This window comes from Pungitius pungitius, chromosome 8 (assembly GCF_949316345.1).
Source record: "Pungitius pungitius chromosome 8, fPunPun2.1, whole genome shotgun sequence".
Classification (NCBI taxonomy): Eukaryota; Metazoa; Chordata; class Actinopteri; order Perciformes; family Gasterosteidae; genus Pungitius; species Pungitius pungitius.
In genome coordinates, this window is record NC_084907.1 from 3,524,317 (window position 1) to 3,550,708 (window position 26,392).

Below are 26,392 nucleotides of genomic sequence, written 5' to 3' on the forward strand. Positions count from 1 at the left end.
ACACACGTGTTACTTACAATTTACAATAAATGTCATCAAAACTTGTCGTTCTGATGCCACTGACATGTTCGTTGACGCAGATGTTTACTGTTCAGAGATGAACTTTGCAGGTAAATCACGGCGTTCTGCTATTTGTACAAATTGTTTTGAGAAAACGCACGAACTGTTTTGCAAATGTCGAGGACGATTCGAGAAATGCCGCCAAAAGCCGATAATCCCGCGGCGCTCCGAGGGAGGTGAGGGTGGTCTGCAGCGCCCCCAGGCGGCGCAGGGTGGAAGCGCAGCACAGGAGCAACACGCCGGTCTGAGTCAGCGTGACGTGGCCTTTGATTCATTGAACAGCTGCCGCACTGAGAGCTCATCTCCTTCGGTATCTGGGTCAGTGTGCGTCGGTGTGTGTGACGGTGCCCGAGTCACCTTTCTCTCTGTTACAAGTGAATCTGACTCCAATCACCTGCCAGCGGTCTGATCTCAACACAATGACATCAGATAAACGTGTGTGTTTGTGTGTGTGTGTGTGTGTGTGTGTAACTGAAATCTAATTCTCTCCACGTCTTGCTGACGGTATCATTTGACTCACAACACACGGCAGAGACACACAAACACCATCCAACACACAAAGAGGAGGCTGAGTGAAAGGAGGAGAGGTCACCAGCTGACTTTAGTTTTAACTTAAATGGAAATACATTTGACTAAGTCTGCTTTGAACACAGTAACCACAGCACATATTCTTGCTTTTCATTATTAAAAGTAAAAAAGTCATCAGGAAAAGTTAGCATGGGAAAAATACTAAAGGTGAATAAAGATAACGAGTTAATTAATATAGATTATGTATTTTAAATATCTTATATTTTTACAGGTGACAAGTGACAGCTGTTATTAACCCGCAACCAAATATAGTTTGAATTTTTTTTCAGAACTTTTTCCCCATTTTTTTCAGAATTTTTCGAGCAAATATATTTTGATTTTTCTTTTAAATATTTTTTTTCTATTTTATTGTTTACTAAACTATATTATGACATTTTGTTTCTTGACATATCTGGTCTTTATTAAATTTGACATTTTCTGTTTGACATTTTCTTTTACTTTTTCCCATGTAATTTTTCATACTAACATTTTGAGATTTGTAAAAAAAAATTAACTTTTTTTCTCTATTTTTCGACACCCTTTGGAACTAATACAAAAAAATCCATTGGATTTCTCGTATGACATGTTTTGACTTTTTGTAAAACTTTTTTTTCGATAACATTTTCAAAAATTACTTTTTCTCCATGACATTTTTCTTACTAACATGTGACTTCTTTAAAAAACATTTTTGACCTAATATTTGAGGATTTTTCCATATTTTTAAATCTGACATTCACATTTTTAGACATAATTTGAATTTCATAATTTTTTATTTTGACAGAAAATCGAAGAGGCGAAAAAAACACAGTACCCCCAGAATGGATGAATGAATTATTATTATCCTCATTGATCCCAAAGCGAACAGGAACAGAACATTAATTCTGATGGTTCATGTTGTCCAAACGTCAGTTCACACCTTCGTAGGCTTCTCCCAGACGTCCAATCACCTTCCAGAGCCTCCAACATCAAGTTTCCTCCCTTCAACTTTTCATACAAAAATATAACGAGTGACGACAATTGTGTAACATCTTATCACGTTGCCCAATCAATAAATCAACAAAAATACAGCATAACTTTTAGAGAGAATAAAAATAATTGGTTGCAGCTCTGGTCAACTCGGGAGGTCATGACCTCGGCCCTCCCAGCATGCATCTGACATTTCACTGTCTTCTATGGAATTTCATTTACGTCGCCACTCAGTGGGAAATGTAACATGCAAACTATGATTTAATCATTAGAATCTATAAAACTTAATTAACGCCTGCTGCAAACCTCGACATTTTCTGAGAAATAAAATGAGCAACGAGCAAAACACCTGAAATATTGAAAACATCTGCGACTTTTTGTTTGTATAAATATATCACATTAAATATGTGATGTCAGCTGGAAAAGAGGGAAGGAAGAAGCAGAGGAGCTAAAATATCAAATAAGAGATTTATGTGAATTACAGCTCAACAAATGAAGTAATCTAAACATCTTTGGGATCCAAATAGAACCAGCTATTGGAGCCAAACCAAACTACTGGAGATGGAAATTAAACGTTGAAGCAAACAAACAAACTCCTCAGTGCTGAATTTAAACACTCAAACAAAATCAAATCCTAGCGTTGTTTTTATTAAACATCCGACGATCAGGTATTTGTTGGTTTTAATCGGAAGTATTTCTAATAGTGGTGAAGGATGGAAGCAGATGTTCCACATGTGGAAATGTTCGGTTAACCTGGTAAAATAAATGATTACAGCTGAAACAATTAGTGGATCGAACAGAAAATGGATCAGAAATTAAATTTAATTGACAACTTTAGGAACATGTGACATCTCTTCACAACCTAAAAATGACCAAAGGTTACAGACTGAATGCTGTCTGATGATCTAAAATATAAAATTTAACAACATCTGTTCAGAAAATGTATTTATTATTAAGTTTCTGTGCAAAAACTTATTTTCTTAACTTTTGAGGCCAATGAAAAAATCCAAATAACATTTTTCATTTAAATTTGTTCATTAAAGAATTGTGACCGAGAGATGAACTAAACTGGAAATTACTGTGCAAAAATAAAAACTATTTTGTCTGAGCTCTCAAACATTAATGGAGACAAGGTTCCTAAAATTGAATTAAATTCTGTTCTGACATCTCGTGTTATTTATCGGCCACGTAATGCGTTTGTTGACCAATGACACAAAAAAAATGTAAAAATAGGCTTGATGTCAGAATCAAAAGTTTCTCCATCAAATCTGGGTCACAATTCCTTAAATATAAGATGTATTCATCAAAACAAATGTTCATGCTTTAAAGCAAATATCAGAACCGACTGATCACACCAATCGATTCTCTGTGCGATGTGACTGATAATCGTCTCTTTATTGTTCTGCTTCTCAAACGCAGTAACATCTGCCGCCCTGTCCCACCAGCTGTGGCCCTCAGCGGATCCATTTGGCATCCCTCGAGGGGGGGTGGGGGGGGGGGGGGGGGGGGGAGTTGGTGCCACTTGAAGGTGAAGCTGAGGAGGAAGTGAGCGACCTCCTCTTTCTACGCTGGTTTTGGTTCCAAAATATTTACAAACTACAGAACCGGATTTACTACGGGACCGACGCTGACCCACAGACCGGCGATGGAACACACACACACACACACACACACACACAGCTTCATCCAGGTGACACAGCGGCGCTACGGGGCCAACGGCTAAACCCCGCCCTCCTGGGAGGAAAAAAGGCAAATCAAACACACCCGGGAAGGAAAAGAGGAACGACAGCTTCCTAAACAACAATCAGATGAAGCAACCAACAGCTCTGTTGGTAAGACGGGGTCAGACAAAGAACAAATCGCACACCATCCAAATATGAAAGGAAAAGAAAAAAGGCTACGGGGAAATGAAATGATGACAAAGTCTCAAAAAATGTCTTAAAAAACAGCAACTAAACGGCGTAAAAGGAAGCAGATCCTTAGAAATGAAATAAGACACGTTGAGTTCCAGCAATGATGAGTTCCGTCGAAAGCAAGTCAGTCGGCCTCATTGGCGATTGGTCGGGGCGGGCAGGAGGGGGGCGGAGCGGTCGTTGGTCAGGGTCCGTTTGAGCTTCACAGATCGGATCTGGTTCAGCATGCCGCCCCCCCCACCTTCCGGGGCCGCCGGCTCCGGCTGCTGCTGCTGCTGGTCCGGGCCGGCGGGCGCTGGAGCCTGGAGCTGGTGGTCAGTGCTGTGGCCCGGGACGGAGGGCTCTCCCTGGGGGGCGTAGGCCTGCTGGTACAGCTGTTTCTGCTCCTGATCCGGGTGGTGCTGCAGGATCTGCTGAGGCAGTGCCTGCTGATGGTGCTGGTGATGCTGCTGCTGCTGGTGATGGTGATGGTGCTGCTGCTGGATCTCCTGCTGCTGCTGCTGCTGGAGGTGCTGCTGCTGGAGGTGCTGCTGCTGCTGGATCTCCTGCTGCTGCTGCTGCTGCTGGATCTCCTTCTGCTGCTGCTGCTGCTGCTGCTGCTGGAGGTGGTGGTGCTGCTGCAGCTGGTTGCGATGCTGCTGATTCCGCTGCTGGCTGATGTGCTGATGTTGCTGCAGTTGCTGTTGGTGGAACTGTCTCTGTTGCTGCTGCTTGGCGTTGCCGCCCTCAGGCGGCATGAAGGGCACGGTGGGCGTGGGCACCGGGATGGGCATCTGACCGGGTACCAGCTGGTAGTACGGGGAGGAGGGGGGGGGCAAGGCGCTGAGGCTCTGGGTGGAGGTGCAGAGCTTGCTGTAACCCAAACCTCCGGCTCCTGCGGCCGAGGGCACCACGAAGACGTTCTCCTCGCTGCCGGCGTTCCCCGCGAGCGCTTTGAGGGGGACCTGAGGCGTGCAGATGGGGATGGGGACCCCCCCGCTGATGGTGCCGCGGCGGTACGCCGGCTTAGACGAGGGCTTGCGGCGGATGGTCGCCGTGTGCGACGCCGGTTGGTGGGCGGACCTGCCGATGAAGTCGGGCTCGGCCAGCAGGCTGACGGTGGAGGCGGGCCGCTTGGACTGGGCGAACTTCCTGTACTGGAAACTGAGGTCGGAATTCCTCGGGATGGTGGAGGACCGGTCGAAGTCCGACTGGCCTCCGCCGCCGTGGGAGAGGTGGTGCAGGGAGAAGGAGTCGGCGTCCCCGTGGAGAGAGATGGACTCGTAGTCGACTGGAGAGAGAAGACAGGAAGTATCAGGAAACCACAACCACACCTGTTGTACTCATGGAGGACGGTACTCTGAGGTCACACTTTGCATTACAGGTATTTCTCAGAAAGGAAAAGCTGTTTGAGGATGTGACCACACTATGGGACCCTCTCGCTGACACACAGACAGACAGACAGACAGACAGCTGGTCAGAGACCTACCATAGATGGGAGGCTCTCTCTTTACAGCTGGAAGAGAAGGAGGGAAGTTTAGCCGAGAAAAACACAGAATTACAGAGAGAACACAACGGACCAGAGAGGAGAAAGGTCACAGAGGAGGCTAGTGTGTGTGTGTGTGTGTGTGTTGTGCTCACTGTGTGTGTGGATGGTGTCCTCAGAGCAGGACGGGGTGGTGGTCTGAGTGCTGTAGCCGCTGGAGCAGTGCAGAGAGTCCCTGCTGTCCCTCGGGGCGTCCGAATTCAACGCACTCAACGTCAACGCCAGCTGATCGCGGGCCGAACAAGACTGAGACAGAGAGAGAGAGAGGGTTATTAGGTCTTTATACAGTGTATAAGTATAATGAATCATTTTAAGAATGACATGAACACAGAAGATTTAAGGAGAGATTCAAGGCAACATGACAAGAAAAGCAGAATGTGGAAAACTGAGACAAATGAGGATAGGCGACCAGGAAACAAGGAGAGAGGAGAGGAGGAAGTGAAAGGAGAGGAGACCTCCGGTGAAGATCTGCAGTGACGTTGGTTACCTTCCCAGAGGCGGACATGGCCCGGGCTCGCTCTGCGTGGTGGGAGTAGGCGCTTTGGGGCGGAGCCAACAGGCCGTTTTCTGCTCCACCGCCGCTGGCTTCCTGTCCAAAACGAACCAATCAGAGTTGATCTAACGGACAGTGAGACTCATCTTCTTTATTACACATTATTATTGCTATTTGCATTCAATTAAAACTCCTTATTGTAATAATAATAATGAAATTATTGTGTACTTTTCACACCTTTTAATGCTAATAAAATCCCTTCTAGAGTCTCAGCACATCACTGGAGAAACACACTTTATTTTTATTTACTCTTTTTTTTTAAGCACACAAAATTGTTTTATTTCCATCGACACTTAACAGGCAAATAAAACATTAATCACAAGAAAACAGCGACATTATTCTGATGGAAGTGAGACGAACGCTTTGATGTGTGAGGGAATTAAACATTTTAGAGGTGAGATGAGAACGAACTGGGTGGGGCTGATGGAGAGAGTCTGGGTGGGGCTGATGGAGTAACCAGTGACACGGTGAAGGGTGGGATGGGACGTTTAAACAGCAAGAACTCAGGGCGCCGCTCGCTCCGGGAGTGATGTCATAGTTGGGGTTTTGTTTTTTGTTTTTTTCCTCACGGTGGTCTTATCCCTGCGGCTAACGTGGCGGCTCAGCGCGGCGTGGTGGCCGGCGGCGTAACCGTAGCAACCGCGGCTGCCCCGGCGACCGAGGCGAGAGGGGGAGTTGCCCTCGCTGAGGGAGCGCCCGGTTTCATCACAGCCAATCAGCAGATAGGGGGAGGAGCAGCGCTACACACAGGAGAGGGTGAGAGCGGATGGTGGTCGTTGTCACGGTGAGAAGCTTTTATTCTGGAGATCCTCACAGCTAACTGCCATCTTGGAGGGAGGGTCAAGGGGCGTCAGTGTGTGCGTGTGCGTTGCGTGTGCGTTGCGTGTGGTTATAATACAAGTGAAATGCACCTTTAAGATACAAAACATTCGTACATGAATTAGCCCTAGAAAGGAAATGATAAAATCAGTGTCACAATAAAGTACATGGCCAAAAAGCATGAGGACACACATTAAGTATCCGGCGTCCATATTCTTTTGGCAATACACTTCAAAGTATGAATAGAAAGGTTAAAGGTCATCCAAACATCTCTGCTGGTATTGAAACTGACACCTTTTAACATACTGATTTCTACTTTCTGAGCAAAAATGACAAAAGTGCTGTGGTAAACACACTGTGTGTGTGTGTGTGTGTTACCTGGATGTGCTCTCCATCCACTGCACAGCTGATGGAGTCCAGGGAGGGAACGTGTCTCACCGATCCAGACTGGAAGTTACTGTAAAAAAACATTTGCGAATAAATGGCACAAACAGACTTTGATCTAATGAACACATCAAAGTTAAATGGAATTTCAAAATTAAAGTGAAACTCAATAATAATAGGAATATATCATGGGTTGAAGGTTGATACGAAACATGTGATGAGTGGGTTGTTGTGTGTGTGTGTTACCTGCTGATGCTGCTCTTCCTAGACAGTGTGTTACTGGGAGAAGCGGGAGGAGTCTGGTAGCTGTAGTTAAAATCAGAACCGTTCAGGTCCAATATCACCTGGAACAAAACACAAAGTCATCCTATTTGCCACTTGAAGGTACATACGGTAGGTACATATGTGTGTGTGTGTGTGTGTGTTTAGGGTTGTGCTAGAGGTGCAAGTGTCAGAGGAAGAGAGTCAGAGAGTCAGAGTCGGAGGAAGGTACCTGCTCGCTGGACGGGGGGAGTTTATTTGGTTCGGCCGTCAGGTTGGTGAGATCTTCCAGAATAGTCTGCAGATGGGTCACCTCACCCAGCATGTTGATCTCATGGTCCTATAGACACACACACGTGTGATTATTGTGGTTTAACAGGCATTAAAGGCTATCAATCTCTCTCACACACACACACACACACACACACACACACTGACCAGTACGGGCTTCAGCATGCTGACGAAGCTGCAGTAACGAGCTCTTTCCTCTATCAGCGCTCTGCACACTGCTCGCTTTTCCGTCTCCTCCAGGACGGCGTAGCGCACGTTGACGTCCTGCAGCGCGTTGTCCAGCTGGCCACGCACCTCGTCCTTCCCTACACACACACACACAAAGATCCATAATGTACATATACAATATCCCAAATGCATCATCTCACCGGAGATGAAATGTAAATCTCACCTGGACAGACGTTTGTTAGGAGGACCTGATACATACAACCACGCATACCAAAGACTCACAACCACTCACACACAGACTCACAACAACCCACACAGCAAATGACCACACCAGCTGAGTCCAGTTAGACATTACCAGGTGTCAGAGTCACAAGACTCACCCTCAGGCTGTGATACTTCGATCCTACCAGCAGGGGTCAGCACAGCACCACACTAAACACACACACTAGACTCACACTATGACATTTGAGCTAAAGGGGTGCAAAAACAGTGGACCTCCCCCCGTTCGTAAATAATGAGACACACACAGTAGCTGCAGTGTGTCGATCGGGTCAAACAGACGAAGCGCAGAGAAAATACTCGCACGCAATACTTTAACCAGGTACTTAATGCTTTAACCAGGTACTTTATACTTTCATGTAGATCACGCATCAGTCCTTGAGATAACTTTTAAGTGTTACTTTTTAAGTTGAGAAAACTTCGAGAAAAGTCGAGAAAGGTAACTCCTGAGGGATTGTTTGTTTTACATTGAAGTATAAATAGTTTTACTTTAGCCCGTTTTCCCCACTGACACATGAAAGCACCGTGATTGTTTAATAAAAAATGTTAAAAAGTGATGACGAGCTTCTTCCCTGAGACCTTCCCAGACTCTTCTCTCAATATTTTTAAATCCTTTTCCAAACGTGGAGAAACAAAAACCTCTTTCTACCTTCAAGAAGCCGAAAAAACAGGCAGTAAATCCTGTGAAGCGCGCGCACACACACACACACACACACATACACACATACACACACAAACTAAGAATCATCGGGACTAAAACACCATCAGTGAAATGTGTATTAGACTATATACAAATAAAGAGGTTTTACTACACACAATCAACCATGTTTTGCAACATCGACCAATGAGGAGCGTCGGCCTCTTTTCCTCCGTCACAATCAGGTCAACACAGCAAACAGATGCCATTAATGCGACATTTAGAAAACTCTGCGATGAATAAACTCTCACAGCAGCTCGATGCTTCACTCCTCTTCAGAATTTTTTAAAACAACCGCCTTCCCTCGACACCTTTGACCTCTTTCTGTTCTCTCTCATGATTACATCCTCCAGCCATCTTCGGCCTTTTTTCTGTGAATTGGGAATTTACTTTTGTTTTATTACAGCAGATTCAAAAAGTGCAAATTGGGGTGGAAGGTTTATTGGTATGAATTGAATGTAACCGCTACGTTTTCAGCTGAAAGTATTATAATCCCTTTTCTTACTAATCGCTTGAACTGCGTCTTTTGCGTTAAAATGATGAAGGAATGTCGTGCTGTTATGTTGACATACAGGAAAATAAAATGTGTAAGAATTGTCTCTCTGACGCCTCTTTGATTTGAATAATAAAAAGCGCTGAATCGTTGTTTTCTCCCTCCTTCATGTGATCATAATGTCGTCTCCACCTTAAGTTGATCCACCAACTGATATTTACGTGAAACTAAATGACCAAAAAGAGCAAAACAAGAAGCAGGACGCCAGAGACGTTCTGATTAAGTTCATTAAGAATCCAGAGAGAACGAAAGCAGGCAGAAAACACGTTGAGATGTAAAACCCACATCAGACGTCGCTCTGCTTAGCATGGGCGGGTCCACACTGAGGCTGTGTGTGTGTGTGTGTGCATTTGCATACATGATTCGTTGAGGGGGACGAAAAAGGAGATTTATGTAAAAGGCCCCAAGGTTTCATTTAGATTGTGTGTCTCTTGGTGTTTGTGTGTGTGTGTGTGTGTGTGTGTGTTTGGGCGTTTTTTCTTCTTCTTCCCACCACACACGTCCATCCCCAGCCTTTTCCTGGCGGGCTGTTGGTCTCTTTGATTATGGGATGGCGGCTAGGCCAGGTGCAGCTATAGCAACCGAAGGGCGTGTGCTGCTTTAAACCACCGCGTTAGATCAAAGGTCGGGTTTTCTGTAATAAAATACACCCTGCCGGTTACAAACTCCAAGAACTCTCTTCATTCATTATGTGCCACAACAAAAGGGAACGCCTGAGGGCGGGGCTACTGTGATTGACAGGTCTGGAGCGTCTCTTCTCCTCAGTCCGGTTACGGACCGACCTACGTCCACTTTGTGTGTTCAGCCTATGACAACAACAGGCTTCACATCCACTCCCTCTGTCCCCCTTTCACAACTGATGCATGTGATCGGCTGCTGGCACGGAGTTAAAGTTTCTACATGTCGGCTCTTGTGAAAGCTGTCAAGTCATTTAGAACCTTTAAGTCCTGAGTCAGGGCAAATAACTCAAACAAAGTCGTTTTTTTTCTGATACCGGTGTTAAGTTTAAAAATGTTCACAACCAGCAGAAAGAAACCAGCTTCTCTCCGCGGCTTTCAAACCAGACTAAATAAAACACGGAAGGGGAGCCTTTATTCTGGCGGGAACCTGTTTTTGAAGGGATTATTTCTCCCCTCGTGGTTGACTGACAGGAGGCGGAGCAGAACGCAGAGGTCTGAAAACGCTGATCTCAGCACATGGAGGATCAAAGGACTCCTCGCGTTAACCCGGCAGGATTATCGCATTCAGCGGGTCTCTTCCTCCTCTGAAGTAAACCAGATCCGCTCCACAGCTGATTAAAAAAAACCTGATCTGCTTTTCTGTGTTTAATTCTCACCTTTCTTCATCTTCTTCTGCAGTTTGATGGTGTCCGACGATTTCTTCTTGATGTCCGCTCGGGCCTTCTTGTACTCTGAACCCAGAAGAAGACGTCAGAAGTGTTTCGGCTGTGTGTGTGTGTGTGTGTGTGTGTGTGTGTGTGTGTCTGTGGGTACCTTTAGCGTGGTCCTTGTCCAGCTGACCTGCCACTTTTTTCCACTCCTCCATCTTCAGCTCCAGCGGCGTGACGAGGCCTTCTGAGAGAGCTCTGACACCCAAAGAGTTCCACGGTCTCAATCATAACCCTTAATATACTTCTCTTTGACATTTCTCTATAAGTTATACGTGGATTTTTATGAATTTCATTTTACAATTATTGCATTTACAATAATATATGAGAAACAGATTATTTGAGAAGACAAGATCATAAAATATGAGATATTATAAGATTTCTGCTTTATGAAAAACCTAAAAAACTCAAAAGACTCAATCCTACGATTTTATGTGAAGTGTTTATTTGTTTCTCTTGACTGTGTGTGTGTGTGTCTTACGTGGTGAACAGTTTGAGTTTGGACTCGATGCTGCGGTGTCTCATGCACATCCTGGTCAGCGCTGAGCCGATCTCTTTGGTGGCCCCTGGAAAACAAAACAACAACAACAACAACCCCATGAGTTCCATTTCCTAAACCAACAAAAACAACGAGGTGTCAAAATGAAGATCAACATTAGAAGAACTGGAGATAGGAAATAAGGTTGCTGCTTTTAGGTCTTTTGAAATGAGGAGGAATTCAGGAGAATCAATGGGATTAAAATCTTATGACTGGTGTGGAAATGTATTGCGTAACATGGAGGCCGCCTCTCTTCACAAACAGCCTCGTTGGTTTCACAAAACACACAAACTTACAACAGTTTTATCATAATAACGTTTAAATCCAATTAATGACATAATGACACACATGTATGAGCGCACACACACACACATACACACACACAGCAACGCTGAGTCACACCAGAGTTACGAATAAGATCCAAATCAATTCCAACACCTCCAAGAGGAGCAGGAACCTGGACTGCACCCACTTCCCCCCCCCCCCCCTTCCTGTGTGTCATCTAGCCTCCATCAGCCGACCTTCTCTCCATCCTCCATCAGTCCTCCCCTCCCTCCCTCCCTCCCTCCCTCCCTCGTTGCCTCTCTTCCTCCCTCCCTCCCTCGTTGCCTCTCTTCCTCCTTCCCTCCCATTCCAAAACATTCATTATCACACAGGGAGGAGAACGGAGCGCACACACACACACACACACACACACACACACACACACACACACACACACACACACACACACACACACACACACACACACACACACACACACACACACAGGTATGAGGCGTGGGTTAAACGTTTAAGGTGTGGCGAGGTGTGTTGGTTTTATTTGCCTTTCCCTCCCTGTTGCAGCTGTGAGCTCAGAAAAAAAACATTAAAAGTAGAACAGACATCAACTCATTGCAGATATGGTTTCTACACTCTGTCGTGCAATGTTTAGGGGGGGGGGGGGTTGGCTTAACAAAAAGGCAGCAATGTTGAGCTTTGATCGAACCGTCGATCCTCTGATTGAAGGACTGTAAGAATGAAGCATTCTATCACTTTAGGGGTTTAGTGTCGGACTCTTACTTTACTTCTATGCACAGAGTCCAACTCTGACACCACGATAAGACTGTAATGAACAGAAGGATCCTTTAATGGATGGTCTTATGCATCCTGCACTTAAACATCATTTAAAAAATCCTCAGAATGACAGCACACTGCCCAGCCATGTGTGATGCCGTAAGCATGCCGTGTGTGTGTGTTGTGGCCAGGTGTCCTCACACTACAGGCGCTGCGTTTGTGTTCAGACATGTCTAATGGAGCTCCGAGTCGACTTCGGAGAAAAATGCAAGCCGACAAGATCAGACAGACTCGCTGAGGGAGTCAGTTTGGTTTTAGACGGTGTTGCGTTCTGGTTTTTAAGTGCTGAAGGCGCCGCATCGGTTTACGTGTTTTTTTGCTGGTGGTCTAAGACATCAGCTGCAGCATAAGGTCACTGGGTTCACTGGGTGTCTACATATTTTGGGCTACGTAGCTTAGCAGAAAACATTCTCTCCATCAAAAGAATATGTATAACGTTGACACCGGCTGGAAAAAAAGAGGAAGAGAAAAAAAAAAGGTGCTTTATAACATTTGGCATACGGCGATGAATTCAATAATGAACGCATCAATCAGGTCCTGACTCAATTAATTTCTAATATCTTATTTCACAAAGTTAGGAGAGCCTTGTTTAAGTGGAGCCTGAGGCTGCATTATTGATCAATTGCTGGATTCAGATAAAATATGAATAGAAAGATCCCCTCATTTGCATATGCGTTTTAAGATGGTGGATACGCTTGTTTACATCTCGACTGAGAGCTGCCCTCTCCTGATTGGTCGGTCTGTCCACGGTCTAACACCCTCTCTAACAGATCAACATGGAGGGAAGAAAATCAATTAATATCGACATTGTTACAGTCAGAAAGTGATTGATTTTGGAACAGAACCCCCCGCAAAAAAAAGGATTTATGTGCAGAAACTACACTTAAATGTATTGCTCCGGTCCTGGTCACCATGGCAACAACCTCCAGTTTAGAACAGTAGCGTCCGTCCTCGTTTTTGTATTGATCCGGTTATTGATTAACTGACCCGATCATCTAGAAGGCGTGCACAGTCGACCTGAGGGAGATCTGTTATGGCGAGTCAGCACTCTGTGCGTTGTCTTGGGATCCGTGTGTGTGTGTGTGTGTGTGTGTGTGTGTGTGTGCGTGTGTGTGTGTGTGTGTGTTGAAAGAACCCATGACGCCACAGACGTCAACTGTTCCCCAGTTGCCACTGGAGACGATTCATGTGAAACCGCCAGAGAAACGGGACGAGGGGAAGACACTTTTTCAGAAATAAGCCGACGAGCCGAGTGATCCAGTGATCAGGTGATCCAGTGATTTAGTGATTTAGTGATCCAGTGATTACGAAATTTACCGCACTCAAGGCAGCATAGCATCAGTGGAGGTGATGTGTGAATGGCTACATCCACTTATGTACAATATTATGTACAATGTGCCAGTCGAGGAGGACGTTCCTGTTATCTCAGTGACGTTAAAGACGACTGCCGAGTCGTCTTCAGTAGTCGTTTGCCGGTTCACAGGAAGCAGCGTGAGGAGACCGAGTTTGAGTGACTGATTGAGCAACGCAACGCACTCGCCGCCCCCGGGGAGGTATCCGCACTTACAAAGTACACCTCAAGTCATCAGCAACCCCGATGTGTTCCAGCGCGACACCAACGCACACAACGAGGAAGTGATGAACTTGAAGCAAAACCAGCTGCCGCCAAACCTCCAAACACTTTAAACCGACCACAGGATTCACGCACAGACCCACCAGACCGGTTCTGAGAGAGAAACACACACACACACACACACAAACACACACACCCCGTCCCCCCCAAACCCTGAATGTGTTATGAGGGGCGGAAAGGGAGAAAACAATTAACTTTTTTTCATGCTGTCAAGACTTTTGACACAAAGAGTTTAAGAGTGTGTGTGTGTGTGTGTGTGTGTATGTAAGCCCAGGAGGCGCCTTGATAACATGTGTAAAGTCGTCATTAAAACCACATTTGTTTTTAAGTGATCACAAGAGACTCGAGATGATTAAAAGTCAGCAGCTGTAGATCGTGGTGCAGGTGTAACAGAGAGATACAGACATGTAAGCATGCGTGATCCACACGGTGTGTCCTGTGACGTGCTGCGGTCGTTAATCTGCATTCTGCTTCGATGTGGTTGTGCTGCGGCGTGACGGAGCAGGTCCACAAGACACAAGCACGCACGCACACACACACACACGCACACACACACACACACACACTGCTGGATTTTCCCTTTTAATACCAAGTGACTGCAGAGTTACATAAGCATGCTGGCAGCTGACGACCTCGACAAAGCCCCGGCTCTCAGAGTCCTGTCAGTCCCCGTCCGAGTGTCCATGAGGCCTGTAATCTCAGGACTGATTCGTGTATTCGGAGGAGAGAAGAAGAAGCCTTCATGTTGGGAGGAGGGTTCTAATTCAGTTTGTTCATTTAATAAAGGAAAATGTTCTGTTGGCATCGTGGCAGCTCGGGTGGCTTCAATAACTTCAGCTTCATAAAGAAAGTGAATTCCCCAGTTCGGTGTGGAGGAACTTGAACTTGACGAGTCTGCACCGAGGCCCCGACCCCCCCGACGTGGCTCTCGTGGCTAAATGGCAGCAGAAGTAAAGCATTTTACACAATGTTGGAGCGTTGAAGAGCCACGACCGCCCTGCCCTATGAAATGTGTGCGTGAGTAACTTAATCCGGGTTGAAACAAGGCAGCTGCACATGAGGCCTCACTGTGTCACTTTACAGAGACAATAAGAGAGAGAGAGAGAGAGAGAGAGAGAGAGAGAGAGAGAGAGAGAGAGAGAGAGAGAGAGAGAGAGAGAGAGAGAGAGAGAGAGAGAGAGAGAGAGAGAGAGAGAGAGAGAGAGAGAGAGAGAGAGAGAGAGAGAGAGAGAGAGAGAGAGAGAGAGAGAGAGACACACACAGAAAAAAAACAAAAGAAACAGACAACAGGGACAGAGAAGAAGAAGACAGACGTAACGGAAACATTTCATCCTCCAGCTGATTGTCACTGGTTTCTACATTTTATCACTCACACACACACACAGAATTGAGCTAATAAGTTCCCTCATGATCTCACCGTTTCTAATAAAAAAGAGGCAGAGAAAGATCACACTGTAACCACTGACAGATCAGGAGGGAAGCCACTTCCCTTTGTGTAGTATAGAAGTAAGTGTAAGTATAGTAAGTGTGTGTGTGTGTGTGTACCTCTCGTCCCGGTCGCCATGTCTGCCACCTTCTGAAAAGCATCCAGGAAGGCTCCGGTTACCAAGATGGTCGTCCTGGAAAAAGTACTGACATCAGACACAATGGACTGAATCCATAAAGTACACAGGAAGTAGTCTTAGTAACCTCTGACCCCGGTACGATCACATTATGTTGAGAATTAACAAGGTTTATCTCGAGCATTTCCACAGTCTGTACACCATGCCACCCACCCACATTAACTTAAGAGAAGAAGTATAATAAACAGAGATTTGCTTGTTACCAAGCAAGTCATGTGACTTTATATTTGCAGATAACGAGGCAGCGTGATGAAGATGTCATTAAGTGATCTATTTCGGTTCAGATCAAAGCGTAGCTGCATTGGGTCGGTCACAGTCGGACACTAACTGCAAAACGTCTGCAGTTGAACATCTGAAAAAACAAAGAGCTTTTATTTTGGAGGCAGGATCGACGGAGCCACACGAGGCTGGTGGCCCTCCAAAGGCCAGTGTTAGGTGTGTAACTGGAGACACACACACACACACACACACACACATCATCATCAACGGATCTATTGTCTGTGTGTGTGTGTGTTCCATTACAGGCAATGTGTGTGTGTGTCTATACCTGTACACACACACACAGACACACATTTCCCGGCAAGCCTAACTAAGACGATCAGATGACACTGCAATAGTTTGTGTCTGATCTCAGTGGAAAATCCTCCCCCAGGTTAAGACCCAAAGCACACAGGCGCGCACACACACACACACACACGTGTGTTCTACAATCTACTGCTACCAAACCCTACAATGTGATGACAACTTATCGGATACAACAAAAAATACAAAAACACTGAGGGGCAGAAGATAAAAACACACCATTGTGGCTTTGAGTGCGCGCGCGCACGCACACACACACACGCACACACACACACACACACACACACGTTTGATCCCCAGCTGCCTGAGAGGTCTGGTGGCGCTGTGGGAAAGGCTTGGCGGTCCCACATTCCTCATGGAGACACCAGGAGGCCCACAGGACAGATGCTCCGCTGCGTCTCACACACTGATCCATAACAACAGGGACGGGTTTCTTTACAGATCTCACACTGTACGTCTTATAATTACCAGCCTGAATAATATTAGTCTAGTAATTGCCTCTCCAGACACAGGGTCCTTTAGCTGAACTTTAGCAGAAGTTAGCTCGGGGAAGCACTGGCATGGATGTCCTATTTGTGTGTGTGTTAAAGAGGTCTGAACACATGCAGCCTTAATGCAGCCTATAGAACAATAAGGAGCAGGGGGAAGTTTCTCCGGGTTTAACAATGAGTCAACAACAGGAAGCCGAGAGCTCCTCCTGCTTTCAAGAGGTTCTGGTGAAGTAATCAGAAGTTCTCTCAACAACAAGCTGTTAAGTAGGTCTGAAAAGATCCAGAATAAAAGTAATACACTATTATGAATTTAAATGTACAGAGAAGTTCAGGATTCCCTCTTTGATGTCTCAGAATCTCTATTCACCCAGTGCTCCTTTTCACCAGACAGAGCCTGAACGCACCACAACAACTCCACCCACCTTTAACGTCGGCCGAGGATTACTGTGCCGCCTAAAAGGCTACCGAGCCAACTTCAACTGGGTCTTTGACATCAGTGTGGGCTCTCGTTTGTGTTAGCCTCGGGGTGTGTGCTCGAGTGTGTTGTTTTGTTAGTATCTGTGTGTGTGTGTGTGTGTGTGCATGCTTTACCTGAGCTGTGATTGTAGCTTGGCTCCTTTGGTCACAAAGTCTTCCCACGTTGGGTAACTGGCCTGCAGTGAACGGAGAACATCGAAGACATTAAACAGCGATACCTACGTTTTTTCAAAGTGTAAATGAAGAGAAAAAAAGAATTAGTCTGAACGGGGCGACGCCAAACCGAACTGCAGAAATAAGTCATGCATCGTTTCAATAGATTTGCCCAAACTCTCTGGGTTCACCTCTCAAAACCCTTTTCATGCCTGAATTTTTCCCATCATAGAAACCTTCAAAAAGGGAATTATGAGAGTAAATTATATATAGTAGATCTCATTAGTTTTCATCCTATTATTATAACATTTGAGTACTGCTTCTGAAAAGAAATGAAATTATAGATCGGATCTAAATGAGCATCCGGGGTGTGAGACGCACAAAGAGCAGGAAGAGAGACCCCTGACTGACCCGCGTGTCTCACGAGCCCGATGATTGATCCTCCAACAAGCCGCCGCTCGCCTTGCGAGCGCCATTTGGACGTTGGGATTTCTCCCAATGAGACACACGACTGCATGTCGCGTTTCATGTGTTCATGTGTTTGTCGTTAACAGGCACCATTACATCATTACAATGGAGAAGCGGGTTTCAAAGGCTTTAGCTGGAGGAGGACATTAGAAGGGTCTTTAAACCCTTTCAGGGGGAGGGGGGAGGGGGGGGGCTCGTACGATTATGATGTAATCTCAGACCAGCTCTGACCTTGAGTTGACCAACAGCTGCTGGACTTGCTTATTCAAGTAAACACAGTAATAATAATAATAATATAATAATAACAGAGGGAAGCCCTGTTGGAGCTGAGGGGAAACAGAACCACGCTCCCTCTGCCCTGAACCGGGTCACTGCGACTGTCCCCCAGAGAGGATAATACCGATTTAACCCCCAGCACCGCAACATTAGCCTCTTAGCTCCACACGGCTAAAGCCATTAGCCCAGCCCAGCCTCCCCCCCACCCCCCGCTCCACGGCGGGCCAGGCGTGCACACGGCACGGGGACGACGGGTTTACTCGCCCCGGTGATTTAGCACTGCGCCGTGAAATACTGCAGGTGAGCGGCTGAACGCCTCTGGGCCCGAACCCCCCCAGAAAGTGGAGTTGAAATCATTAGCGGTTATGGAATTGGGCAATTTCAGGCAGTCACTTCTAGATTTGATGATGGTGTATTTATTTTTGAATTGAAAGCATTTAAATAATATAATCTTTCTAAAAATACTCATTTCATGAGGGGTTTTTTTCTCCTTCCAACAAAACCATTGTTTTAATCTTTTAGATAATCCATGCGTGTAAAATGGTCTTATGTATAAATCCGCCTCTGCCCCCCCTCCCTCCGCCTTACGTCACCCTCCGGCCCTCTTGTTCAATATATTTGATGGATTCTGGGTTTATTTGGTTTTCCCAGTTGACGATTCGCTGACGTTTCAGTGCCTTCAGTAAGAAATAATCCCCTCCTCTGTGCAGAAACAAACCGATATGGCCTTTGTGTGACATTTGATATCTAAAGAATGAAGTTTACTCTACAAAGCCACGACCCGGAGTGCAGAAAGTCTCCCTCCTCGCTTCCCACCGGCACGTTGAGTCTGTTGTGACTGTGCCGCATGTCCCGCTCTGCCGGAGACGAAACATCCCAGCGGCGCTGGATTCTTGTTTTTTTTTACAGTGAGCGTCGGATGCAGGGGGGGCTTCACAGCAGTTGTGGCTAAATCGGGTTCCCGGGGGCCCCGCCGGGGGTCACCGACTGTGTCCAAAGCGCTCCACGAGACAGCTGCCAACGAAGCAGCTGCAAACTCTCAGAAGAAGGAGGAGGAGGCTGAAGGTGGGGACCGAAGCGCAGAAAGAAACGAGAGCCGCTGCGCTCTTTGAGTCGGTGTCATTTAAAGCGATAATCCGACGCTGACCTGCGGAAAGAAACGTCTCAGGAAAGTGGCAATACTGACAGATAGCGTCATCGTAAACGATCACGGAATGTGATGTGTTTTCAAGGCCCGTTTTCACGGTAACACCCAGATTCGTATCTGCACATCGTTAACGTGTTCGGGACAACAAGTTGGCATGTCGACATTCACCAACGAGCCGAGACGATCAAATAAATATATAAACAAAAGCAACATCCTAGGTTAGTGGTAACAATAATTAAATGGACAAGACTTAAAAAAAAAAAAAAAAAAATCTATTGCCGTCCTGTGAGGTCCGGACCAATCAGAACAGCCCGTTGAGAGCGCTCGGTGGCCTCTAGAACCCTCTGAGATTAGAATACGGAGTCCGTTTATCTCCACGTCTGCAAATGTTTGAGACCAGGAGAAACATCGCAGCTGAAAACTACATTTCACAGCATTCAGATAGCAACAATCACCCAGACGCGCTGCTCGCCGTATCAGTGACTTCTGCTTCGGGGAGACGACAAGCAGGAAACAGCCCCAACGCCTGTAACCTAAATAAAAAAAGGTCCAGCTAAAATCCCTCTGACCCGTGCAGTTAGTCACCTCATCCACACATTACACGTCATTCCAATGATGCCTTTAACTCATCCCACACAGTGGGAGCAGTGTGCTCCTGTAAGGCTCGCCCGGTCGGTAGCAGTTGGGGGGGGTCGGGTTGTCTCGGGTGGTCTCGCTCAGAGACACTTTGACACGGAGCAGCCAGGACTCGAGCCGCCAACCCTGCGGTTCTCGGCGCACGCTCCACGCTCTCCACTCCGTGCGCCACAGCCGCCCACACACAAACACACAGCGTGTGTACAATGTTCAACTTGAAGGTCGGAGTAACACGACGAGACGACACACACCGGTGCTGGTAACACTGGAATAGCAACGGCTGAATAAGGGGCCGTAGATAAACGGTGGCCTTGAGAAGCCGGTTATGGAGAATCAAGAGAAAAGCCAAGATGGTTCCTCCTCCGTCCGCAGGAAGCTGCAGGAACGAGGCCTTGAGAGCCGGTGATGAGTCAGAGTTTGGTTCCCTCGTGTGTGTCGTGTTATTTTCCTGATATTCCAGATCATATCAGATACGTTTCGGAGAAGTTCTTGAGTAGGAGTTGAAAGTATTTTTGCGCACAACCAGGTGCGATAAATAACGAGAGGGAACCGGTTTCAGAATCGTGGTGAAACGGAGGCACGCGATTTATGGGTTTGACTTCTCTTCCATTTTGAGCTTCCCGCGACCCCCCCACCCCCCCCTCTGGGAACCAGAAGTCACCACCATCCACAAAGACGTCACGTGTTGCTCTGTCAAAACGTTCCTTTACGGTCCAAACACATGACGCTCTGAATACTGGAATAGGTCTCATGTCGTTAATCACACAGGTGGAGGAGTTCTTCAAAAGAATGTGCCGACGCAAAAATTCCTGTGGAACCAGTTTGAGATCGAAACTGTCCGATTGCATTCTGACTTTCAAGAGCGATCCACGTTGGGGCTCCGTTCTCATGCACTTCGCCTCACGGCGACCTCCTTTCTTATTATGATGAATCCATCGAGCGCCTCTTATTGGTCGAGGACGTCCCTGCTCTCATGGGGATCGGGTTTCTTTCATGCTAAATGTTGGGTATTTATAAACCATGTTACACAGAATGACATTTTGCTCAGTGCCTTCTGAGGCCTCCGTTCTAAAGCAGCCAGAGAGGGTGAGTCTGTTCAAACAGCGGGTCGATGGTTTGTTTGAGCTGTACTGGTTGATTGTGGACAGGCAGACAAAAAGGGAGAGGGATGGGGGGGGGGGGGGGGGGGGGGGGGTGACAGGCTGTGTGTGTGTGTGTGTCAACATCAGGTTAATGGTTTGTTCAGTGTTGTACTGCTCCTTTATCCGTTGGACAATGAGCGTTTTTATGGAGTGGAAATGGACCTTCCACTGGTCCTCCTCATTGTTCTTAGGTGGCCGGCCTCGCGGTGTCGCTCGCTCTGCTTTGGCGCCGTGGTGTCTCTCTCTTCTCTGTGCGAAGTTGGCAGGGATTCACCCCTCAGCTCGGCAGGTTCAAATCGGTGGACTTCCAGACGAGAGCCTGAAGCTGAGAGATTTACGGGTTCCCCCTCGTTACTCCGCTTCCTCGTCATTGCTCGTCCCGTCTGCTCGCGGGTCGACTTTCTCCAATGCTTCTTCAAATGGTTTTTAAAAGGCTAAAACCCGATAAATATGGACTAAAAGGTGTTTGATGGAACCAGGTGGTGAATGACTGTGTCTGCAGGCTCATCAGCACAGGTACCGGATGAGAAGATAAGGAAACTTAAGTGTGCTCAGGTTTGTGTGGTGGACTTAAAGTGACTCTGATACTTGGCGCATGGTCCTCTGTAAGGAATGAAGCTGAGGTCTGTTTTATAGCAGTTTTTGTTTGAATCGTTTCTCTCCGTTTTCAACCAGCAGCACAGTATGCCTTTGTCCATTTTGTTTTTCTTGTTGCCACGGCTTCTCTGCACTGTGGAGGAGGAAGTAAAAGGCAGCTGATCTCCATGTGACTTTGTTTACTAGTGTGTTTGTTTATTTTGGATCTTTGCATACCATTTGTGTGTCTCTTTTGTGTCTTTCTGATCATGCATCCTTGTTTCCATGCGATCCCGTCACTGCCCCCCAAAGCTACCGCGGCGCCCACCCGCCCACTAACTGCACACATAATAAGATTCATGAAAAAACTGCCATTTCAGAAGGAGGTCAATAAAGGGGTTCACACAGTATATGACAAGGGTGTCAAACGGATTCAGCAGCAAAAACAGTTTAAAATCGGGGTCTGGACAGCGCCGGACTGGATTGGCTAATCGGTGTTGGAAGGGCGGGACTTAGTGAAGGGTGCAAATCCAGAAGCCCGAAAGATTCAAATTGGTTTCTTGAAAGCAAAATATTAGCCCATAAAACTGACTCACGACTCTGCAGCTGTAATCTTTAAATAAAACACGTCCGTCCCAGTGGTCCGAGTTTGTGAACCTGGTGACCTTTAACCTTGTGACCTTCAACATGCGACGGCAAATAGTGTTCAACTGCTTTTGGTTTAATTAATGATCCCTTTGTCAACACAAAGCGAGTCAACCACACAACCGGCTGCTGAGTGAGGCAGCAGGAAGTTCAATAAATCACATTATCACATTTTGAATTAGAGACGGACGATTCTCTATTTACATATCAGTGGATTGATTTAAATACGCAACTGACAAATATTTTGCACAAGCTACTTGACCTCAATTCATTCTGCATTTTAGTTCTTTCCTATTTCCTTCCAGCCTTCTGTCTTGTGTGTGTATTTCCATAATGTGTTTGTTGGTCAGTTTACCAGCAGTGACTGCGTTCACACACTGTGTGTGTGTGTGTGTCCACACCCATATTCACCTGAGGCTAAATATTTTTCTGTCAGCAGTGACTCTTCTCTTAAGTTTAAGAAAACACACACACACACACTTAACTATATCACAGATGTGACTAAGTCTTGACAACAGCGCCTTCATTTATGGCCTGTATTTGCAGGGAGTGTTTGTGCGCGTTTGTGTGTGTGGAAACTGAACAAGGTAGTCACTCTGTGTTGAAAGCCATTTGCTATTCTACGCACACAAACACACACGCCAGGGCCGTGTCAGCCTCAGTTCACCTTCAGTACACAGCTCAGGATGCATAACGCACACACAGCATATAAATGCATGAACCCATAACACCACACACACACAGACACACACACACACTAATCACTTAATACACCGAAGCAAGGAGCGATCCTTTGAAGTGGAGTTAACGAGGAGAATAAACTTAACACCGAAATGTTCATCGGACCCTCTCGGAGCCACGACCAGAAGGACACACACACACAAGTAATGGAGGGCGAACGGGAGCGTGGGGGAGAGCGAGGTCGACGACTCGTTGATATCGCTGAGGCAGAAATCAATAAGCCGTCTGACTGCAGGTCCTGTGATGCTCTCCTTTAGTCCGTGCTCCCTGACCAGAGTGACCTCTTCTATTCAACCTCTGTGGGCCTCATTAGTGCCGTAACGCGTTGTGGCTTCGTGCTAAACGATCGTGGTGCTGTGTTGTTTTTCAAAAGGTGCTTTTTAAAATATAGTTATTGTTAACAAAGCGATTTTCAAACCCAAGGAGATGCAACATTTGTTGAATGTGAAATAGTTCAATACTATATAGGATTTATTCCCCCGTTGGTTATGTGCCATGTTGGTAAAGAGCTAGGATGTGGTGCCGCATGCCCCGACTCCCTAACACACACACACACACACACACCTAACAAACACAATCCCTGTTATCAAACAGCGGACGTGACTCATGTGTTCTCCTCACTGCAAGTTCCACCACGTTAATACCAAATAAAATGATCAAAAAGGAGAAGGTTTCTCTCCTCATTTCGGAAAGTCTGACTTGACCGCCCCGTGCGTTTGAGTGGCTGCATCCGTTATGGGGAGAAAAAAAAGAGAGGGAAAACAAAAAAGCATCTAAAATAAGCGGCTGTGCGTACGTGGAGGCCTCTCATGCAGCATGCGCGCGTTTGGCGGCTGAATCATCAACTGCGGTGTGTTGAAATCCATTTCCACACCGCGCCGGACGCACGAGCACAGCGTGTCTCTCACACTGCAGAGTCTTTGGTGGCCAAGGCGTCCTGTCCGTTTAACGCCCGGCACTAACTTTCTGGGAACTTAAAAGGTTTACTCGAGTCCATTGTCTGCGTTTCCTCAGAAGGTCCGAAACCACGAGGAGATTAGGCACATTAGCACGCTGACGTAGAAAAGGAGCCGCTCTACGTGGGACGAGCTTTGCTAACTGCTGACGCTGCTCGACGTGATCTCGACGCGTCTGCTGACCACTAACAGCTGGCGGCGAGCCGGAGGCAGAGTGTCGATTTTAGGGTACGTTGATTATCTGCTGACCATCCGATGTTTCCACGGGCCGAAACGAGCCGTGTCAGGACGAGGTTGTGCAGGTAGTTTGATGGACCCGAGCTGGAATATGTCATCCGAGTCTTGCACAAAAGACAAGTTCAGGATGACACATGGGGACAATTGTGTAACAGAGTAACACATAAAAATGTCTTCGTCGACAGTAAGTAGTTTCGTAACGCAGCATTTCAGACAACAAGCCGACCACCAATCAGCATCACGAGCTGTCCAATGATAACGGCCGAATAATCAATCAAACCAGACGACTATTTTGCAACTAATTGGTTTGATGTTGGGATGAACCTCAGGACTTCACTGTGAGCTGAGCTCAAGACATTCTTGTTTCTATGAGGTCACATTCTTTAGAGAAGCTGGAAAACAATGATAAACACAGACGTGTTGATCCACCACCTTATGGTGCTGATCTAACATCCCTAAAGGAATATAAGGGTCTTCTAAATGTGATCAAAAGAAGCATTAGAAACCAGCATTATTCTGGCCCCACTCAAGGTATTGCAGTTTATTTTTGCTTATCAAATATGTTTGCGGAAGGCTCACATTTGTCAGCAGAATTGTTAATGCAGATGTTCATTAATCGAGTTGTGTTCAGGGCCGACTGGAAAGGGGAGAGTCTGCTAACGATGAACATCTGAGAGCAGTGAAACACCGACAGAGAGACAGGCAGACAGAGAGACAGACAGACAGGCGGCAAAGGGCAGCCTGCTGAACAAACATCAAGGAGCACCCAGCTGGTGGACCCCCCCCCCCCCCCCTTCATCTCAGATGGCCCTCTTCCAGCTCTAACCTCTGCTCACTCATTACCCAATCAACAGCAGTCGCATCCAGTCACCCCGAACGCAGACAATAATAACCTGTATTCTTGCTTTATAAATATAGAAGCACTTGGGAGATCACTCATTCGTTTCTGGGACTCTTTATTCTAAAATTACAGCCAGTCTGAACACAATGGTTTTCATCGTGCTCGATAGCTGTAATTTTAGAATAAAAGAGTCCCAGAAGTCTCTCTTGCACTTGAGATGGGATGGTTGTGACATCCATAATAAAAAAAGGAAGAAATGCAAGTCGTACATTTTAAAGGAAGTGCACGAGGTTCAGTGAAGCAATGCAGGGATAAGAAAAGCCATAAAGCTACTCATCTTCATCTGGTAAATATTGTTTTGAATTTTTAAAAGTGCCTTTGGGAGTAAAGGTGTATAAAGTGTATTTTGAACGGCCAAAGGGAGAAGATAAAAGTTGCATTTGAAAAACCAACTTCTAAATATTCAAAATACTTCAACATAAAATACATACATTTAAAAAAAAGAAACAGCACAGGACGAAAATAAACAAGAAAGAGTACATTAAAAGAAAATATGATATCTGCAAAATAAAATGCAAAAGACAAGTAAAAGTTGTTCTGTACCTTCATGTCGTTCATGATGAGCTGGAAGAGCCCTCCCAAGGCGCTGCATTCCTTCTCTATACCCGCATCCATTTTTTACACGACTTTGGAAAAAAAACTTCCAAAAACTTTTACCTCCAAAAAGAAAAAAAAAACTAAAACTTCTAGCCAACGTTTTTTCTTCTTCTAAAAGAACGTATCAATGGAGCCTTTCTTTTATTTAATTGAGAGAGGGGAGGGGGGAGTTACAACACCCCGAGGGCAAAGTCCACCTTTAAAAAACAGAAGAAGAAGAAGAAGAAACCCGCAGTGGAAAAAACATCCAGGAGTTAATTCCAGGTCGCGAGCAGCCGAGAGACTTAACGTCAGGCTTCGGTCAGCCGATGCTACCGACCGGCCAACTGGACAAACGTCCGAAAAAACACCACATCGTGCCCGAAACCACACACGCCACACCGTCCCGGAGAAGCTTCCGACCGTGTGTCGGTGCTAAAGTTCAACCCCGGGGGCTTAAAAAAAAAAGAATGAGAAAGAAAAAAACAGCTAACCACCGCTAGCTCACTCGGCTAGCTAGGTTAGCATCAACTCCGCTAGCAACCTGTGTGCGTAATTCCTAAACATGGAGTCAGTTTGCCCCAAAAAAGAAAAAGGAGACCGACTCGGCTTTTAACCGACGTCCAGCTCGGGTTCAGAATCCACAGACGTCGTTGTGTCGTGACGTGTCTCTCCGGGGTAATTCGCGTTGTTTTTTCTTCTTTTTTTTTTTTTTTGGTTGCGTGTGACGAGCCGAGCAGCCGTTTGCCTCCAGTTCCTCCAGCGGGAGTCCTGGCCGTGGAGTGAATGAGAGCGTCTCCCAAACACCGCGGCGAGCTAGCCACCGTGATGCTAACGCACATCCGGCCCCGGGGTTTCACAATAGAAGCACTCAAGAAGTTCGTCTCTAAACGAGGATAGAAATACAACTTTGTATAAAATAGCATTAGTAAATATGATGCTTTCACAATTTTACATTGTATTAAACATGCAATTAAAAGTGACTCATTATGCAGGATGGCCAATTTTGGAATGATAATATGTGACGTTAATATGTTATAAATACTTATCCATTTG

At 46.2% G+C, this 26,392-nt stretch overlaps 1 protein-coding gene across 3 annotated transcripts; it reads right to left on the reverse strand.

The window, feature by feature from the left end:
* Nucleotides 1-1,445: 1,445 nt before the first annotated feature.
* mtss1 (MTSS I-BAR domain containing 1) lies at nt 1,446-26,182 on the reverse strand. 3 transcript variants are annotated; one of them, XM_037490379.2, is made up of 15 exons: nt 25,304-26,182; nt 16,997-17,058; nt 15,256-15,329; nt 10,905-10,989; nt 10,530-10,621; nt 10,373-10,447; nt 7,487-7,644; nt 7,281-7,388; nt 7,034-7,131; nt 6,782-6,860; nt 6,154-6,324; nt 5,519-5,620; nt 5,127-5,277; nt 4,975-5,001; nt 1,446-4,776 (listed from the first exon to the last, which is right to left on the reverse strand). In XM_037490379.2, the coding sequence occupies exons 1-15, from the start codon at nt 25,373-25,375 to the stop codon at nt 3,641-3,643; spliced, it is 2,490 nt and encodes an 829-aa protein (XP_037346276.2). In that variant the 5' UTR covers nt 25,376-26,182; the 3' UTR covers nt 1,446-3,640. The 3 variants fall into 3 exon arrangements, with proteins under 3 accessions (XP_037346276.2, XP_062420100.1, XP_037346277.2); XM_062564116.1 differs by lacking the exon at nt 4,975-5,001; XM_037490380.2 differs by lacking the exon at nt 6,154-6,324 and having other exon boundaries at nt 25,304-26,180.
* Between the last annotated feature and the right edge of the window lie 210 nt (nt 26,183-26,392).

Coding starts and splice junctions, on each gene's coding strand:
- mtss1 (XM_037490379.2), bottom strand. CDS start 25,375: ATGGATGCGGGTATAGAGAAGGAATGCAGCGCCTTGGGAGGGCTCTTC. Junction 5,621..6,153: donor GCCGCAGGGATAAGACCACC/GTGAGGAAAAAA, acceptor CGTTTTGGACAG/GAAGCCAGCGGCGGTGGAGC. Junction 5,278..5,518: donor CCATGTCCGCCTCTGGGAAG/GTAACCAACGTC, acceptor TCTCTGTCTCAG/TCTTGTTCGGCCCGCGATCA.